Source organism: Lemur catta, chromosome 1 (genome assembly GCF_020740605.2).
Source record: "Lemur catta isolate mLemCat1 chromosome 1, mLemCat1.pri, whole genome shotgun sequence".
Classification (NCBI taxonomy): domain Eukaryota; kingdom Metazoa; phylum Chordata; class Mammalia; order Primates; family Lemuridae; genus Lemur; species Lemur catta.
Window position 1 is genome coordinate 221,103,117 of NC_059128.1, and position 18,753 is coordinate 221,121,869.

At 47.1% G+C, this 18,753-nt stretch overlaps 1 protein-coding gene across 1 annotated transcript in view; it reads left to right on the top strand.

Moving 5' to 3' along the window:
- Positions 1–505: 505 nt before the first annotated feature.
- Positions 506–18,753, top strand: part of ITGB5 (integrin subunit beta 5) — a 106,206-nt gene continuing 87,958 nt past the window's right edge. The window contains exons 1-2 of the mRNA XM_045540108.1: positions 506–678; positions 13,916–14,001. Of these exons, the coding sequence (XP_045396064.1) occupies positions 609–678; positions 13,916–14,001 (156 nt within the window). The 5' untranslated portion in view covers positions 506–608. The remainder of the gene's footprint in view (positions 679–13,915; positions 14,002–18,753) is intronic.

Genomic DNA, 18,753 nt, shown 5'->3' on the forward strand with positions numbered 1-18,753 from the left:
CCCACCCCACAAGTGCGCCGGAAGCGACTTCCACCTGGGCGCCGTCGGGCCTCCTGTCCCCAGCCGGTCCCCGCGCGGGGAGGAGCTGGCCCGGCCCAGAGCTCGCCCCGCCCCACCCCGCCTCGCCGTGAACTGACCGTCTGGCGGCCGGGCGGGGGCCTGGCAGGGGAGCGAAGGGGAGGAGAAAGAAGGGGAGGAAAGTGGAGCCTGGCGGGCCTGGGGGAGGAAGGGAAGGGGCGGAGGCGAAGGGCCGAGTGTGCCGGCGCGCAGGGGAGCCTCGGCGCGGGGCGCTTCTCCGAGCACAAGTCGCGGCCGCAGCGCGGGGCCAGCCCCTCCCCTGCCCAGAGCCGCCCGGCGGGGACGTCCCGAGCGGCGGCGCCCCGGCGTCCCTGCCGGCCAGCCGGGGCAGCGGTGGGCCCGGGACTCGGCTGTGAGCGGTCCGGGAGGGATGGTGGCGGCGGAGCGCGGGCCAGCGCAGCCGCCACCGCCTCCCGCCCAGCCGCGGGCGCCGTGACCCCTGGCTGCGCGCGGGGCATGCGGCTGCCGCCCCCCGCCCTCGGCCCCCGCGGAGTGCAGCGCCCGAGCCGCCGCTGAGCCGGCACCCCACCATGCTTCGGGCCCCGGCGCCCCTGTACGCCTGCCTCCTCGGGCTTTGCGCACTAGTGCCCCGGCTCACAGGTAAGTCGCGCCGGGCGCCGCGCCGCCAACTGTACAGAAACTTTGTCGCGCACGCAGCCGCCTGCAGGCGTCTCGGAGGGCTGGGACTGGAGGCGTTGCCCGAGGGCGGAGGGCGCCTTCGGGGCACTCCCTGGTGAGTCCCCAGCTGGAGGACAGCCGCGCGGGACGCTTCCAAACTGCGTGAGCCACCCGGTGCACGCAGCCCGCTGTAGCCCCGCCGAGCTGTTGGCCATCTCCGGTCCCCTCCCGGAGTGAGGAGGAGCCTTCCCTTCCTGTGTAAACAGCCTGGCCCGTCTGCTGACCTAGCCCGCGAGCGCCCGCGCCCAGGGCGCGGGGAGGGCCCCCGCCAGCCCTGCTTTGGGGCCGGGGCCCTGCATTCGCGGGCACAAAGCGGCCCTTGTGGCCGGCCGGGGGCGGGCGGGCCGCTGGGAGGCGCGCAGTGATGCCGCCGGTGCCCGGGTCCGGGGAAGCTAAAGGCAGTGGGAGGCTTAAGCCCCGGAGCGCTCTCTGGAGCTATGGCGTGGGGCCACTGCGACTCCGGAGGGCTCGTCCCCCGGAACTGCGGGTACACTGGGCCCCACAGCGAATCCTAGAGTCTCACCGCGCCAAGGCCAGCCGCCTTCTTTTAAGGGTGCTACTCCCGCGCCCTCCCCCAAGCCGCCGCAAACCCGAGGGAGACCCGCGTCCCGAGCCACGGCCTCTCCTGGAACTTGCCCATCAGATTTCTAAAGACTTCATCCGGCGATTTACATTTCGGGAGTGTCCCGAAGGCGCCCGCAGGCAACGCCTCCAGTCCCAGCCCCTCCAGGACACTCCGAGCCTCACGCTCCCTAAGAGGAGAGGATTCTGGAGCAGAGGACGGGGCTGCGGGGAGTGCTTTGCCCGACACTGCCGTGGGCTGGCGGCTGTGGGAAGAGCCCTCAGTTACCTGCTTTAAGTTTTCAGAGCTGAGAGAGGGTTGGACGTAGCAGTTAGGAGGCCCCGGGGGAAGGACACCCTTGTTTGGTGCAAATTTTCTCCTTTCGTCCTTTCCCTTAGGAAATAATTGTGTGTTGGGGTACTCTATTCACATGCAAGCCCGAGACACTTGGTGGCTCCTGTGAGCCAAGTGGTTGCCTGGCTGCGGGAGGGGAGGACCGCTCCCCCCACGGCGTCTCATTTACATGAAGGCAGTGGGAGTTTATGTCTGAGTGCGGAGGAGGGGTCTGCGCAAACAAAAAGTTCGTTCAGGCCCTAATTCAAACTTAATACTGTAGCAAAGTTTTTTTTTATGGGAGAATAATCACTCCAGTGCTGGGATTAGATCAGTGGATTCCGAATGCCCATCTGGCAACCAGTGCCCATCACTGATGTTTTCATGGGCCCCAGGGAAATGCAGAGAGGAAGATGTAGCCTGTTATCACACGCAGGAATACGTCGTTGTCAAAGGCCCCCTGCTTGACAAGGGCTGTCCTTTGGTTTGAAATTATGGCCGTTTTATTTTTTGGTGGGAAAATGTTCTTTTAATACTTTTTTTGGTGATGGTAGGTGGTAGTTTTTTATTTTTGGCAAAATAAAAAAATTAGACAATCCTATATTAATTTCCCCTTCTCTTTTTCTGTTTGTTTCTTGTGTCTTGTTTTTAAATGGTAGTGTTCTGTGAAATCCACAAGTTTGGGAACTGCTAAAGGAGATGGCTTTTCAGTTCCCCTCCAGTTTAACACTCTGTGGTTCCAATAAAAACACAAATATTTCCAGTTGCAAAGGACTTTAAAAATGCATTATTTTCCATTTGCAATGTGATTTCTCTTTTTCAGAGTTTATTATGTACATCCTCACAATGATCTCCATTTTCCAGATGGGCTCAAGAGGGTGAAATGAGTTGGCAGTGGTGGACCAGGGACCTGGCTTTTTGGTCCAAGTGCCCTTTGTCCTACATGACTCAGCTGGGGTAGGGAGAAAGCATTGGGCCATGGTGGTTTATTTACAACTCCTTCCGGGTTGCCTTTTTCCATTGCCCTTCTCTGTGACCACAGGTTTATCTTCTGCCATTTCCTATAGAGCTCAGCCAGCCCCCACTGAGGAGCCAGAGTGGTGTGAGAGCAGGCAGGACCACTGCCCCCAGACTTGCCACCTCCCTCTAGTGCCCTGGAGCCTCTCTAGGTTAGAAGGCACTGACTCCTGTCTGTGGGATTTCTCCTAGTTTCCCACTGTTGCTAAGCCAACTTCAAACATTCTTTTTCCTTTTCTTCCTCTTCTTTTTTTCTTGAATTACTGTAGGTACTTTATTCAAGGCTTGTTTCCCCCTTGCTACTAGAAACATGATTTGAAAGAAAAAACTAAGTTACCCAGAAAAAAAGAAAGAGGTGACCTTCAGGGCCATGCCTGACTGGTGTCCCTGCACCAGTGGCCAAGTTGCCCTATCTGTTGCTTCAACCACACTTTCATCTCTGTCCTGGTTCCTGCAGGCAACAGACCTTAAGTTTAAGGGGATTGTTTGAAACAAGTCTCTGGCCAGCCGACAACCTCCTCCCACCCAGAGATATCTCCAGTTCTCCTTATTGTTGCTCCGCCAAGAACCTCCAGATGGGACCGGGACCCTAGGATGTGGTCTTCCCACAAAACCAGGGGTCTCGCTGGAGTGAGGCCTTTCCACACTGCCCTTGCTCTCTAAGACAGAGGGAGGAACATGGTCTAGATCCTGCTGCATGACTGGAATCATGTTTGCTTCATACTTTTTTTTTTTTTAAAGCGATGTAATGTTCTTTTAGTGAATGCCCTGCAAATTGGAATGCTCTAAATCCTAAGGGAGCCCTTTATTTTATTCAGTGGACTCCTGTTGGCAGCACCCTTCCCCTCCCCATCCCCCCATTTCCTGTGGTCTGTGATGGGACTGTTGGAATTTGGTGGGCCTGCAGCTCTCTTTAGGTAACCAGGCTCAGGTTTAGGACTGACAAGACAATGAAATGCAAACAGTGGGCTTGGTTTGTAGAGTGCTGTTTACCCTATGGATTTACATTTTAACTCCATCATCCTTGAGACAGGGGGGCTTTTTATAAAGGGGATTAAGGCTGAAGAGGGCAGGGTCTAATTAGCTCTAATTAGTATTCCTCTCCTGCTTGTTCTCCATGCTTATTTAGCTACTGAGGCAACAGGGAATTAAAATATCTAAGTAGTTTGGCAAAAGGCCCTTTGTGCCCAACTGCCCTGGTAACCACTTTTTCTTCTTCAGCCTGGCCATAGAAATATTCTGAGAAGTTTTAACGATATCAGCTACGTGGGACAATTACACGGTACTTAAATACAGGGTCCCTTGTACACAGCAGTGTGCAGATAGGTTAATGGGATAGGGTCACTTTTCACAGGTATTTTCAGTTGGCTGGAGTGAGGGCTTTGGAAAGCCGACTGCCATAGTTTGTTTTCCTGCTTTCCAGTTGGAATGGGATTAATGGCCTTTGTAAATGTAAAGGATCACTTTATTTATAGGTGCCCATTTGGTTGTGAGGCTTCGTCTTGCTTCTGTTGAGTGCTGGGCGTGATTCCTAGGCCTGTGGTGAACAGTTTGCTCCAGGACAGGCTTGACCTGTCCCCTGTGGCTAATTCCTAGAGGGCACTGTCATGTGGCCCGCCCTCTCCTTACCTCATTCCTTCCTACCCCTGCCAGAGATTTCAAAGGTGGTTGCTTGTCTCTTATGGAGCTGGGACCTACTTCTGCCCTTGTTCCCTGTCAGGGTTGGGTTTTTGAAAGAGAATGTTGTCCTGGTTCTCTGGCTCCTTGCTTGGAAGAATCGCAAGCAGGGCAGGTGCAACAGGTGACCACAGACAGGAAGCAATTCCACACAAACAGCTGTCATTGTAGAAAAGAAGGAAGCTACACAAAATGAAAATACTTTCCAGAGAGGGGAACAGGCTAGTCAGCATTAGTGGAGAAAGATGTTAAGGACTCCCAGGTGGTTTCCTTTTATTGGCGTGGTCAGGGGAGGCTTTTGGGAGGTGTGGGATGTTACCAGATGATTGATATACATGATTGTCAGGTGTTCTGTGTTTTCCTGCAGTCCCTTCACCTGATTGGTCCCGGGCTTCTTCATCCCTAGGAACCACCCTCCTGGCCTGTATCTGCCACCTGCAGATTTGATCCCTGCCTAACATTTCCTTTAATTATTCTCAGCTCACACTCATGATCCTGTTAAAACTCAAGTCAGATCATGTCACTCTGCTTAAAACCCTCCAGTGGCTTCCCAGAGTCTTGACAGTGTCCTGCCAGGTGCTAGGAACTCTCCCCCTTCTTCCCTTACTTTCCCTCATCACTTTCCCGTTGTGTTTTTCACTCCAGCAACACGGGCCTCCCACTGTCCTTCCAGTGTCCAGGCCATGTTCCCACCGCAGGCCCTTCCTGTCTGCCTGGAATACTCTCCTCCCAGACAGCTGCATGGCCGGCCTCCTCCACCCCTCAAGCCTGTTCTCAGTGTCTCTTGCTCAGCCAAGTTTTCCCTGGCCACTCCCAACTAAAGCTGCAACCTCCTCCCTACATTCTTCCTATCTCCTTTCCTTGATTTTTCTCTGGAGCACTTATCACCACCTAATCTACCTACTTACTTCGATCATTGTCTGTCTTGCTCAGCTAGAATTCTTCTCTAACCAGGCTGTAAGTTCCGTGAGTAAGGGAGTTTTGTTGGCTTTATTCATCACTGTATCCTCCGTGCCTAGAACAGTGCCTGACACATATTTGTTGAATGAATAATGGATGAACATGAGTCTTGGTAATTGGGGGGCTGCAGGGGAACACATCCCATCCTCACCTCCCTGCCGCCTTCTACAGGTAGCTTTGAAGTCGGGGGCTATGCATGTGGCTTGTTAGGAAGGAATATCCTGGGAGAAAAAGAGACCCCATTGGAATGTGTCAAGAATTTTTGAGCTGATATTGATGGGAGATAGAGGCTATTTGGTCCACTCTGAATTGTCTGAATGAGGAAGCTGAGGCCTGGAAGGGTTAAGTAACTTGCCCAAGGTCATTATAGCTGGCAAATGACGGTATAATATAAATCCTTTTTAATTCCTGGCCAGATGTCCCCTCCTCCCTTGCATCCCTTGGGTGGAGCAGAATTGGCCCCTCCTTCCCTTGCTCTCCTGGCACATTCTGTTAGAGGAGCTGCAGTGAGTCTGTCTCACCTGCTACCTGGTGCATGGTCCTGGTCTCACTTACCTTTAGGCCTCTGACATAGCCACAATGCTTGGTACTCAACTGGTCCCTTTCCTTGCCCCATGGTTTCAATGACCTTAAAAAAAACTTCCTAAAAATTTAGAACAGTTTTAGATTTACAGAAAAATTGAGCAGATAGTATAAAGAGTTCCCATATACCCCAGAACCAGTTTTGCCTATTATTAACATCATATATAATTTAGGTTATAAAGTATGAAATGTGTGATTTCCTTAAGTACTAAGTTTGACAGTTGATATCCCCGATGCTTCTTGTTTTATTTTTATTGTGAAGATACATCCTCATTCTTTCAAACACATGGTTTGGTTTGTGATTATCTTTCACATTTTTTTAAGAGCAATTTTTGTGAAATCATGGATAAATCAAAAACTCGTATTATTTTGTAATATGAATGAGTTCTGTCGTGGAACCAACGCTGCTCAGACAGCTCAAAATATCAACAAAGTGTTTGGGAAGGATGTGGCTAATGAATGAACAGTACATTGATGGTTTGAGAAGCTCCATTCTGGTGATTTTGATGTTGAAAATGAGCCATGTGGGTGACCTGAGACCAAGGTGGATAATGATGAGCTGAAAGCTGTTGTGGAAGCGAATCCATTTCAACCTATGTATGAATTAGCAGCAAAGTTTGACATTACTATTCCAAAAATATTGAACCATTTGAAACAAATCAGCAAGGTATAGAAGCTGGATAGATGGGTACTGCATGAATTAAATGAATGTCAGAAGAGAAATTCTCTTGAAGCTTGCCTTTCTTTGCTGTCACAACATAAAGACAAACCCATTTCTACACCGTATTGTTAGGTGTGATGAAAAATGGATTCTTTTTGACAATTGCAAGCATTGGGCACAATGGTTGGATAAAGAAGTGCTGAAACAGTCCAAAACCGAATATTCATCAAAAAAAGCTATTGGTGTCTGTCTGGTGGTCCAGTGCTGATATTATCCACTACAGCTTTATGAAACTTGGTCAGTTGATTACAGCAGATGTCTATGGCAACCAGTTGGATGAAATGATGAGGACACTTGCGATTAAGCAGCTGAGATTGGTCAATAGAGACAGGTCAATCCCCTTGCAAGACAACACTGGTCCACCTGTCGCTCAAACTACAGAGGCTGGACTTGGAAACTCTGTCATCCACCGTATTCACCAGACCTTGCACCAACTGACTACCACTTCTTCCAGGCTTTGGACCACTTCTTGCAAGGAAAAATATTCAATTCCCAACAAGCTGTGGAAAACACCTTTCATGATTTCATTGTCACTCACTCTCCAGGCTTCTTCACTGCTGGCATAAACAAGCTACCGTCGAGATGGCAAAACTGTGTCAATGGTTTAGGCGCATACTTTGATTAACTGTATTATTCTTGTTTGAGATATAATAATTGATTTGAAATTGGACATTTCATATTCAATGACCCATGATACATTTGTTATAATTAATGAACCGTATTGATATATTATTATTAACTAAAGTCCATCAGTTACTTAGATGTCCTTAGTTTTTACCTAATGTCCTTTTTCTGTTCTAGGATCCCATCTAGGGTATCACAAAACATTGAGTTGTCGTGTCTCTTTGGGTTCCTCAGGCTGTAACAGTTTCTCAGTCTTGTCTTTGTTTTTGATGACCTTGACAGTTTTCAGGAGTACTGGTCAGGTATTTTGTAGACTATCCTACTGTTAGGATTTGTCTGATATTTTCTCCCCATGATTAGACAGGAGTTTTGGGAGGAAGACCATAGAAGTAATCAAGTGCCTTTTTTAAAATTAATTTTTGAAGAGGTAATATAGTCATGTAATTGTCAAAGGTACAACTAGTACACAGTGAGACTGTCTCTCTTCCTTTCTTCTTGCCCATTAGCCCAGGGTATTACCTTTCCCTGCCCCGCTTTCCTATACAGATTATCCCTGTCAGGTTTCTTATGTACCCAGAGTGTTTCTCCCATCCAAGAACTAACCAGGCCCGACCCTGCTTAGCTTCTGAGGTCAGATGAGATCAAGTGCATTCAGGGTGGTATGGCTATAGACTCCAGAGTGTTTTTGTGCCTATATTACAAATATCCCTCCCCCATTTTTATTCAAAGGCAGCACTAAACACGTTGTATCTTGCTTTGTATTTTTAACTTAGCAAAATATCAGGGTAAGCTTCATATCAATATACAGAGAATATGCTCATTCTTTTTTTATAGCTGCATAGTATTCTATTGTGTGAATTGGTGCTTTAAAAATAGAAGTCACATCTGTAGAGCTGATATTGTTGGGTATCTGCAGATGTCTGATGTTCAGAAGGGCAGTCTAAGATGGGAACTGATGAAATAAAACCTTTCTAGGGCATATTGGCATCTCATGGTAACGTTTGGACATGACCAGTTGCTAGATTCTATACTGGAAATTTTTTGTCTATTGTGTGACAAATCTATGAATAGTAGTAGAATTAGTAATGCTGTATGGCTGAAATTTTTTTACAATTATTCAGGACATGGGGAGAAGCATTCCAGGGCCTTGCTACCTTCAAGCCAGAAAGGCCATTCCAGCTTGGTACCCAGTTCTGAACTCACTTCTCTTATTCCACTAAATATTTTGAATCAGGAAATTCCAAGTGCAGATGTATGCTTCAGTAGTCATCTGACCTTGGCCATGTTGGGTGGACAGAAGTGGGGAGAGGCTGGAAGGAGGGAGGCCAGCCAGGAGGCTATGGCAGGGCTCTAGATGGGAGGACCCAGCTTGGGCTGTTGGGGCTGGTGCGGGCAGGCAGGAAGCACTGGATTAGGAAAAACATTCCGTACATCTTGAAGGAATGATTGGCCGGACATGGTGGCTGCCTGGATATGATTGATGAAAGAGAGGGGTGAGTCAATGACTTTTGGAAGGAGAACATAGTTTTAGGTTACAGTTTGCAATAAACCCCAGGCTTCAGGAAAGGAAGGAAAAGGGCTAGGGAGACTTGAGGTTGGGCTGCATAGTCACTATGCAAACAGCAACCAAGATGAGATGTGGCCATCGTCTGGGCTACTAGCACCTGACTCTGTGACCTAGATACAACACTCTGACATTTGTGAACTCCATTGCTTACATTTTTATTCATTGCTTCCTTCCTTTTCAAAATGCTTTTTGGTGCCAAGTGACTCATCTAACCAAATACAAACTCTGAAATATTAATAGGTAGAGAGATGAGAGAGCTGCCAAAGGGAGTGACTCTGGCACTATGACATGTATCAGCACACAGCCTATGGTTTGGGATCCTGGAGTTCCTGTCTGCCACCTGGTACCTGGCACACTGTGAGCTCCCAGGCAGCAGGGCCTGGGTCATTCACTTGAGCATCTCTGGCATCTCCTAGTCCAGCGCTCAGCATTTAGGATGTGCTTAGGGCAGAGTTTTTTTAAATTTGAATTTGTCCCAAAAGCAACCTGATTTTAGGGCAATCATTTTGAGTGCAGTCAAACTACTTTACTATAGCATGTGAATATTTAATAATAATAGAAAGAATTAGTAATGTGGTATAACTTAAACTTTTACAATTGTTCAATATGTTTTCATCACATATTGACTGTCATATCCTTTGAGCCTCTTCAGTATTGCTTCTAAGATCTTTTAGGCTGGTGGCCCAGAATGCTAGAACCCAGTCTGGTCTGGGTCAGAACTGAGGAACCCTTATTGTTCTCAGCCCTAGACCCCCGGCCCAGGTTCCCAGAGCTCAGGGATGAGGTTCTGGTAATTAGAAAGCATTGTTTGTGAACCTGTGTGGCTTTGAGCAGAATCCTAAATGAGGCCTCCAACCTCCAATTCTTTTCTGACGAAGGAGCTGTCAGAGCTCCTCCAGAGGACCCCGGAGCTCAGCGGGTCCCACCGGCCCTGCGTCTGGGGTGGCACAGGAATCACCAGTCAGGCACCCCGTGTCAGTACTTGCTGGTCAGGGCCCCTTCTGCCCACTTTCTTGTAGTTAGGGCTCCTTGTTTCAATTCACATACTCTTGTCTTCTCACATCAGTAAAATGAGGTGACTTGACTAGCTCATCTTAAAACACTGCTAGCTCCATGGTGCTACAACTCCATGATTTTATATGTCAAAGAAAATGATTTACGACAAAGGCCTGAGTTTGTGTTTGATAAGGTTGAAGAAAGGAGGAAGAAAATAACTTTCTTTCTAGATTTGATTTTCCCCCCTCAGATAGTGGTTTCTGACAGGTAAAGGGATTTGACCAAAAAACAGAACTGGCATTTTACAATTCTTTTCCTGCACATGCTCGTGTTTTAAAGTGCTTATTAGAAAATCATTAAGTGAGCGGATTCCTTTTACAATTAGAAGGTTGTCAGTGAGAGCAGGTGCAGGCAGGCCCAGGTTCCCAGGGGATTCTGTCCTGAGACCTTGGTCCATGCTGGGATCTGGGATGGCTCTTCCTGCTGAAGTGAGGTCACACACGGTGGGTGGGTCCCGCAGCACCAGGAGGTCCTGCTCCAGGCCTGGCAGGGAGATGTGTCTGGTGAGGGCCTGCACTGGGCCCCAGTTCCCTGGGTGTGAGGTAGATGACACCCAACAGGGCAAGTGCTGGTGGGGAGGAGGGGACTGGGGTTCAGGGTTGGGGCTTCCAGCTGGGGGAAACCATTGTTCTTGCCCCTGGTGGGCTCCCGAATCCTCCCTTCGTTTCTTCCCAGCCTCTCAGGTCCTGCCAGTCCCCCGTGCCCCCTAACTTGTGTCTCACCTACCATTCTTATCCCAAGGGTATTTCTTCTTTCTGATGTCCTTGGGATGACACATGCAGCTTCCTAGCTGCCCCCGACACCTCTACTCTGCCCGGTCAGCTCTTTTCGCCATTTACGATTTCTCTGGGTTTTTACTGCTAGTGATAAAGAAGAAGCAGGGAGTTAAAATTAGCAAATTGGGGAAACGTTAGACTTTCAAGATATCCTTTTTTGCCTCCATTTTGGCACTTCTTCTCTTTTATTTTTTTAAATTTTACTTTATTTTTCCAGCTGTATAGAGGTATAGTTGACAAAAATTATATGTATTTACAGTGTATAACATGTTTTGTTATATGTATACTTTTGAAATGATTACTGCAATCAAGCTAAATAACACATCCATCACCTCACATAGTTATCTTTTTTGGTGTGGTGAGAGTATTTAAGATCAACTCCCTTAGCAGTGTTCAACTATACAATACATTATTATTAACTGTAGTCACCATTCTGTACATTAGATCCCCAGAACTTATTCATCCTGTCTAACTAAAACTTTGTACCCTCTGACCGACGTCTCCTCATTGCCCACCCCACCCCTACCACCCCCTGGCAACCACCATTCTACTCTGTTTTCGTGAGTTCCACTTTTTTCAGATTTCACATAAAAGTGAGATAACACCTTTCTGTGCCTGGCTTATTTCACTTAGCATAATGTCCTCCAGGTTCATCCATGTTTTCTCAAATGACGGGATTTCCTTTAAGGCAGAATAGTATTATTTTATATACCTGTTAGCCACTTGTATGACTTCTTTTGAGAAATGTTTATTAGGTCCTTTGCTCATTTTTAGCTTGAATTATTGTTTGTTGAGTTCCTTCTGTGTCTTGGATATTAACCCCTTATCAGATGTATGGTTTGCAAATATTCTCTCCCATACCTTAGGTTGTCTCTTCACTCTGTTGATTGATTCTTTTGCTGTGCAGAAATTCAATACAATCCCATTTGTCTATTTTTTGTTTTTGTTGCCTGTGCTTTTGGGGTAATATCCAGAAAATCATTGCCCCGACCGACATCAAGAAGTTTTTCCCCTATGTTTTCTTCTGGTAGTGTTGCAGTTTCTGGACTTAACGTTTAAGTTTTTAGTCCATATTGAGTTGATTTTTTTGTATAGTATGAAGTAAGGGCCCAATTTCATTCTTCTGCATGTGTATATCTGATTGTCCCACCACCATTGATTGAAGAAACTACCTTTTCCCCATTGTGTGTTCTTGGCACCTTTGTTGCAGATCAGTTGACTATAAATGCATCGATTTTTTGCCAGGCTCTTTATTCTGTTCTAGGGGTCTATATGTCTGTTTTTTATGCCAGCACCCTGCTGTTTTGATTACTATAGCTTTGTAGTATATTTTGAAATCAAGTAATAGAGGCCTCCAGCTTTATTCTTTTTGCTGAGGTTGTTTTGCCTATTCAGGGTTCCATATAAATTTTCTGTGGCTCCATGCAACTTTTAGGACTGTTTTTTCGATTGCTGTGAAAAATGCCATTAGAATTTTGATAGGGATTGCAATTGAATCTGTAGATTACTTTTGATAGCATACACATTTTAACAATATTAATTCTTTCAAACCATGAGCACAGGTTATCTTTCCATCTCTGAGGATCTTCTTCAATTTCTTTCATCAATGTTTTATAGTTTTCAGTGTACAGATCTTTCACCTCCTTCCTTAAATTTATTACTCAGTTTTTTTTTGTTTATGGTTTTTTTTGCTATTGTAAATGGCATTGCTTTCTTGATTTCATATTCAGATCGTTCATTCTAAGTATAGAAACGGTGTTGATTGTTTTATGATAAATGTTTTTATGGTATTTAGTGGAACTAGGGAACAACTTCCCACCTTCCTATATTTTTTCCTCCACTCTCTCTTTTTTTTTAGAGACAGGGTCTCACTCTGTCACCCAGGCTGGAGTGCAGTAGTACAATCATAGCTCATTGCAGCTTTGGACTCCTGGGCTTAAGCAATCCTCCTAGCTCAGCCTCCCAGAGTAGCTGGGACTCCAGGTGTGCACCACCATGACCAGATAGTTTTTATGTTTTATAGAGGTTGGGTCTATGTTGCCCAGGCTGGTCTTGAACTCCTGAGCTCAAGTGATCCTCCTGCCTTAGCCTCCCAAAGTGCTGGGATTATAGGCGTGATCCACCATGCCCAGCCTCTCTCTCTCTCTCTCTCTCTTTTAAAAAATCTTTTTGACTCTTTTTTTCTCTTAAGATCTGAACCCTCTTCCTAGGGCTAGGTGGCCCTAGGTTTCTCTTCTTTCCATCCATCCACTGTGCCTCTCTCTTTATAGTCAAAGCAATGACTGGGAGAAACCAATGGGTCTTTTAGTGCTATGAGGGCCAAGTAGAGTCATTTTCATTCACAGAAAATGAATGACCAACAAGTTTTGCTCTTGGTCAAAAGTAATCTGTTCTGGATATTTGAGAGAGGAAGGAAAAGAAAGGGATGGTACATTTCACCAAGGACACTTGTGCTGTTGGTGGGGTGGGTAGGCAGTGAGTAGGCGGGGTGGGGATGGGGGGACACGGTTGGGAAGGACAGAGGGCAGCGGACTTAACCTCACCACCACAGGTGAGCCTGCCCGGGAGATGCCTCCCAGATTAATGGGGTGGGTGGTGTAGGACTGGCCTAGGTTTGAAATAAGTAACCGTTACGATGATAAAGCAGTTTCCTTCTAATCTTTGATCTTTTATCAGGGATAGGTTTTGACTTTTATCAAAAGCTTTTCCATTACTTGCTGAGGCACTGATACAGTTTTTCTTATCGACCTACTAATGATGTTGAATCAATGAATTTCCTTTATCTTAACTCAATGTTGTATTCTTGGGATACATTCTTTTTTAAGGGATGTGCTGGCTTTTTTCAGTATGCTGTGGATTTTGATGTGATAGTATGTGATTTAGGATTTTTTTTTTTTAATGCCTGAATGAAACCAATCTGTTCTTTTTCCTTTTCTTTTCTTGTGCTATTTTTGTCATTTTGGGCAGACTAAGTGTAAAGGGGCCTTGTTCTTCCTCAATGAGGAAGGATTTTCTGAGTATGGGGGAAAGATATGGGAATCCAAGTGGGCCCAGCAGAAGAAATGGGAGTTGAAAACACAAGTGGATGCTTCAGAAACTCAATGTTCAGCCTCAGCAAATGAGCCTTAACCTGCAGTTAGAATTGGGGCCTGCACCCTTCAGCCTCAGAGAGATCTGTTAAAGAAGGAAGTAATTTCCCCACCCCTACCCCTGCCCATTCAAACGCCTCATCAGTAGGGTTTATAGGCAGGAACTAATTGGTACATCTTTATCTTGCTTTGAAGGTCTCAACATATGCACTAGTGGAAGTGCCACCTCCTGTGAGGAATGTCTGCTAATCCACCCAAAATGCGCCTGGTGCTCCAAAGAGGTATGTGGGTGGGGGAGGGGAGGAGGAAGGGAAGGAGTGTTGTGGGTGTTCTGGTAGGGGAGGTGGCTACACCACAGCACACAGACTCACTGTACTGAAAAGGCCTTTGTAGCTCCTGCATACCGCCTCTTCCCTTTCTACCCAGGGTGATGACAGATGCAAGCTTATGAAAGGATAAGTTGGGTCTCTTGATAGTGATGAATGTTTAATCCTGTTCAGGCTTTCCTTCTCTTTTGTGTATGAACCAAGTAGGACTCTTCTATAGTTTTCTGATCTTTGGTATAAGAACTCCAAAAGACCTGAGCTTGTGAATTGAGTTTGTTTCATAACGATTCAAAACATGCCTGGGTGGGTGGCGTGTTGGTGGATGCTGGTCATCTGAGTGTGGCTTATTTAAGAATGAATGTTAGGAATTGGCCTTTGTGGAATGATTTTATTTAAAAATAATGGCTGGTGTTTCTTTAGCCCCTATAAGATTGTAAGGTTGGGGTAATACTAGGCATATTTGATATTGTAAAGGAAAGCAAATATCAGGGCTTGGAGGGCTGATCAGGAAATGATCAATTCCTATACTTTCTGTCTTGAAGGAAATTTCTGGATCACTTTTCTAAACTATTGTTAGAACCATGGGGCACAAACTCTCCCTGTGCAAGTGCACCATTAAAGTTATTTTTAAAAGAACCCAAGACTTGCTGTTTTGGACTGGCTCAGTCTGCAACTCAGTGTGCTGTCCCTGGCAGGAGGACCACGACACAGGTCCCGGGAGGCTGGGGTCTTCTCCATCATGGCAGCCTCAGGTCTAGGGGATCCTTTAACCTGTGATGGCTAAAAATGATCATGTGGGACCTACTAGATGCCACACACTTTGTACATGGCACAGTATCTCTGATCCTTACAACAGCTCTGTCAGGTAGGTGGTAATACATGTGTTTTATTGATGAAAATCTGAGGCCCAGAGAGGTAAAGTGACTCGTTAAAGGGCACACAAGTGGCCAAAGCTGGGGATTGAATCTGGCTGCTTGGACTTCTGGGCCCAAGGTCTTCCCTCTAGACTATACTGCCTCTCTAGAACTTTTGACAGTAAGGAGTAAAATTACTAAACAAGTTACTTTGAGAGAGGAATCTTTCCAAACCCTTAATTGTGTCTGTGCTTAATTGCAGTGTCTTTATTATGTACCTTCTTTAAAACCTTTCTTTGGTTCCCTGTACCCTGCAGGACATCCAAGTTCTATGGCCCCTACCTTCTTCCCTGCGGTCATCTCTTGCCCACTCCCAATACTTTAGCCAGAGGGAACCACTCCAAGATCCCTAGAGAGCCCTGCCTGATGAACACCCTCAGGATTTCTCCTGCTCCTTTTTCCTGGAGGCCTTCCCGGCTTTTTCCTCCTCCCCTCGACTAACACCTTGTCTTCCAGTTTTTAAGAATCAATTCAACCTCATCTGTTCTTTGAAGACGTTCCTGGATTCCCCTCAGACACACTTGTCCATCCAACTCTCTATCCATCCATCCCTCCCTCCCTCCCTCCCTCTATCCATCCATCTGTCTGTCCATTCATCTGTCCATTGATATGAGAATGTAAGCTCCCTCCACCAGAATGTTAGGGGCAGGAGTTTTATCTGTTTTCTCCATTACTGCAACCCCAGCACCCAGAATGATACGTAGCATATAGTAGCTGCTCAGTTAAGTATTGGTTGAAGGATTTGTCTGGGTGGCTATTCATTGAGTGTCTACTCTGTGCAGGCCATGACCACCTCTCTGTCTCCCCGTACGCTGTACTCCTTCTTAGCACTTATAACCTTTCTGTGTTAATTCATTTTCATGCGTGTTACCAACAAAATTGTCATTTTCTTGAGAAACTAAACTGTCTTATTCATGCTGGCATACCCAGTATCCAGCCAAGAATCTGGCAGGAATTCATATTTGACAATTTAAAAAGACAGAGTTAGAAAGCCAAAGTTTAAATCTCAGCTTTGCCATGATTTGCTTTCTTGGTGTGTAAAATGAAGATGACAGTTCCCACCCTCCAGCGTTACTGGGAGTGTGGAATGAGATCAGGGCATGAGAGGGCTTGTGCATGGGGCTAATTAGCTGAGCCTCCTGCAGGACTGAATGAGTATTCAGCAAACTGCTGCTGCCATTCATGGGTATTTTCTAGTGGAATGTGAGCAGTGGATCTGGGAGGCAGGCTCCATTGTCTACTTAAGTCTCTTCCTTTCTTGTGCTAGTACTTCCTCAGGTCTCACTTCTGGATGTGGGTAGTAAATGAAGTTATCCCGAGGCATATTGTTGCCCAGCCCACACTTGGGTTCCCTGTCTAGCCCACTGGACTCCCGCTGTGCTTATATGGCACCTCATTCTGGGCTGCAGAACTTCCTCTGATCCCTGCACTGGAATGCAGCTCCCCATCTTCTTTAGGAGTGAACTTTCCCCGGGTGCCAGTGTGTTTCAGGGAGCTGGGCTCGGAGAGTTCAGGAATGGTTTTGACCAACCATGGAGGTGAGGTATTGTCAAGAGTGTAAGATGTGTGGATATGCTGAGACTGGTGCCCCACTGATGGCCAGGGAGGGCCAGGTCCCTTGTGGATTCTGCTCCGCCTGCCTGCCTTGTCTCTGCATACCACTGTCACTGGAGTAGAAGCCAGACTCTGCAAAATAATTTAAAGGGGTTTATTCTGAGCCAAGTTTGAGGACCATGGCCTGGAGCCACACCCAAGAAGCCTTGAGCAAGTGGACTTGCTGTGGTTGGGTTACAGTTTGGTTTTATACATCTCAGGGAGACAGGGTAAAGTCATAAATCAATACATGGAAGGCATACATTGGTTTGGCCCGTAAAGGTGGGACATCTCTAAGGGACAGGAGAGGCTTGCAGGTTATAGGTGGGTTTAAGGACTCTTTGACTTGTAATTGGTCAAAGAAATGAAGCTTTGTCTAAGGCATGGATCTTGTAAGTTAAGATAAAGAAGTCTGTTAATCAGAGACAAGCTATAAATTTGTTGTGTAAATGGAGGACCTGTGGGTTTGTCTTGCATAGCCTTAGGCCTGTTAATGAGTTATAAAGGATATCTCCAAGAAGGGAAGGGGCATGATGAGGTGTGTCTGACCTCCCTTCTCATGGCCAGCGACTAAGTTTTAGGGTATCCTCACGGCTGAGAAGCAGTCCATTCAGTTGGTGTGTGGGGGAAGCCTTAAGATTTTATTTTAGTTCACATCACCGTGGATTAATCCCAGAACACATTACCTGGAAATTCCCCTGCTCTAGATCCCATAATGACTTCCTTATTTTACTTGAGGTGGGCACAGGGGACTCCTTACCTCTGCATTTGACACCCCACGTACCGTACCTAATTCCACCCCTCCTGGCACTGTTCTCCCACAGGTATCAGCACCTGTCCTTCCTCACCGCCTCCCTTGTGGAACATCATGCTGGTTCCCTCCACCTGGTCTTCTCTGTGGCCTATTAACCCTGGCTCTTGTGCCTTTGTTTCCTAACTGGGGTTTGCCTGGGGGCTGCAGACTTACCCTCTGCCTTCATGTCCAGAGTGGCCAGACTCTCCCCTGCTCTGAGACCAGGATGTCCTCCCCTCTCCACGCTCCCCTGCCCCGGTCCCGTGGCACACCCCAACCTTGCTCCAGCTAGCTTGCTTCTCAGCCAACTTGAACTCTTCTGGTGCTGTTTGTACAGCACACCTTAAAACAACAAACTCCAGCAGTTTGTTATCTATTTTGCCCACTGTTTTTAAAATGGAAATTTTGTTTCTCCCCTAGGATTATAAATGTCACAGCCCAGCCAGCTGTAAGGAGGATGGTGCATGGGAGAGTGTGTGGATCATTGAAGGCAAGGCCTAGGGGTAGCCCACATTCCTTCCACTTGCATTTTGTTGTCTAAAACCCAGTCAGTTGCTACACCTAAGTGCAGTGAGAACTGGGAGTCTTGCTCTAGCTGTGTGCGAAGGAAGAAAGGACAACTTGTGCCAGGGTGGCTTGCTGGAGGACAGTGGTTTGGGAGAAGTGGGCAGGGCGGAGACATTGGTGTTTCCTACTGGGGAAGTGAGAGAGCCGGCTGAGGCAGACAGAGGGGTTGCCCTCGGGCTGGAGGAAGTGGGGAGGAAGGTGGTTCCGGGTGTGAAAGTGAGACTCCCTGAGGTAATGTGGTGGGGCAGCACCAAGTGCTGTAACACCTGGGAGAAGAGTGAGGATAGGCAAGGCCCCCACTGTGAAGCTGAAATCCCGTGGGGAGAAGAACACCAGGCCCATGGTGTGTGGATGAGCGGCTGTGGGGTCGGGGTCAGGTGTGAGAGAGGACTGGTGAGGCCTGGGCTGGGTGAGCGGTCTTCGCCCTTGGAGATGGATGCGGAGAAGAAATGAAGGGACCAGCAGGGTTGGAAGTGGGAGATGAGAGGCTGGAAGCAGGCTGGGCTGACTGGCCTTCTGGGAAGTTATGGTGCCTGGGAAAGTAGAGAAGACATTATGTATATTTTCCTTTGAGTTGGGGAAGAAACGAGAAAAAAGTCAGCATTTGGTCCCGATGACAATAAACTATAGATTCTTTAAGAGAACCTCTCTTTGTGGTCAGACCAAATGAAAGGAATACTCTTGGCCTATTGTGGATGCTTCATAAATATTTGTTCAGTGAATTAAATGAGCTGATTGAAAACTGGCAGAGGACTTTCTCCATCCCCCAGCAGGGTATACACGGCAGTGTGTTGCTGTCACACAACACGAATTTTGGGTTATCATCAGTCACCTTCTCAA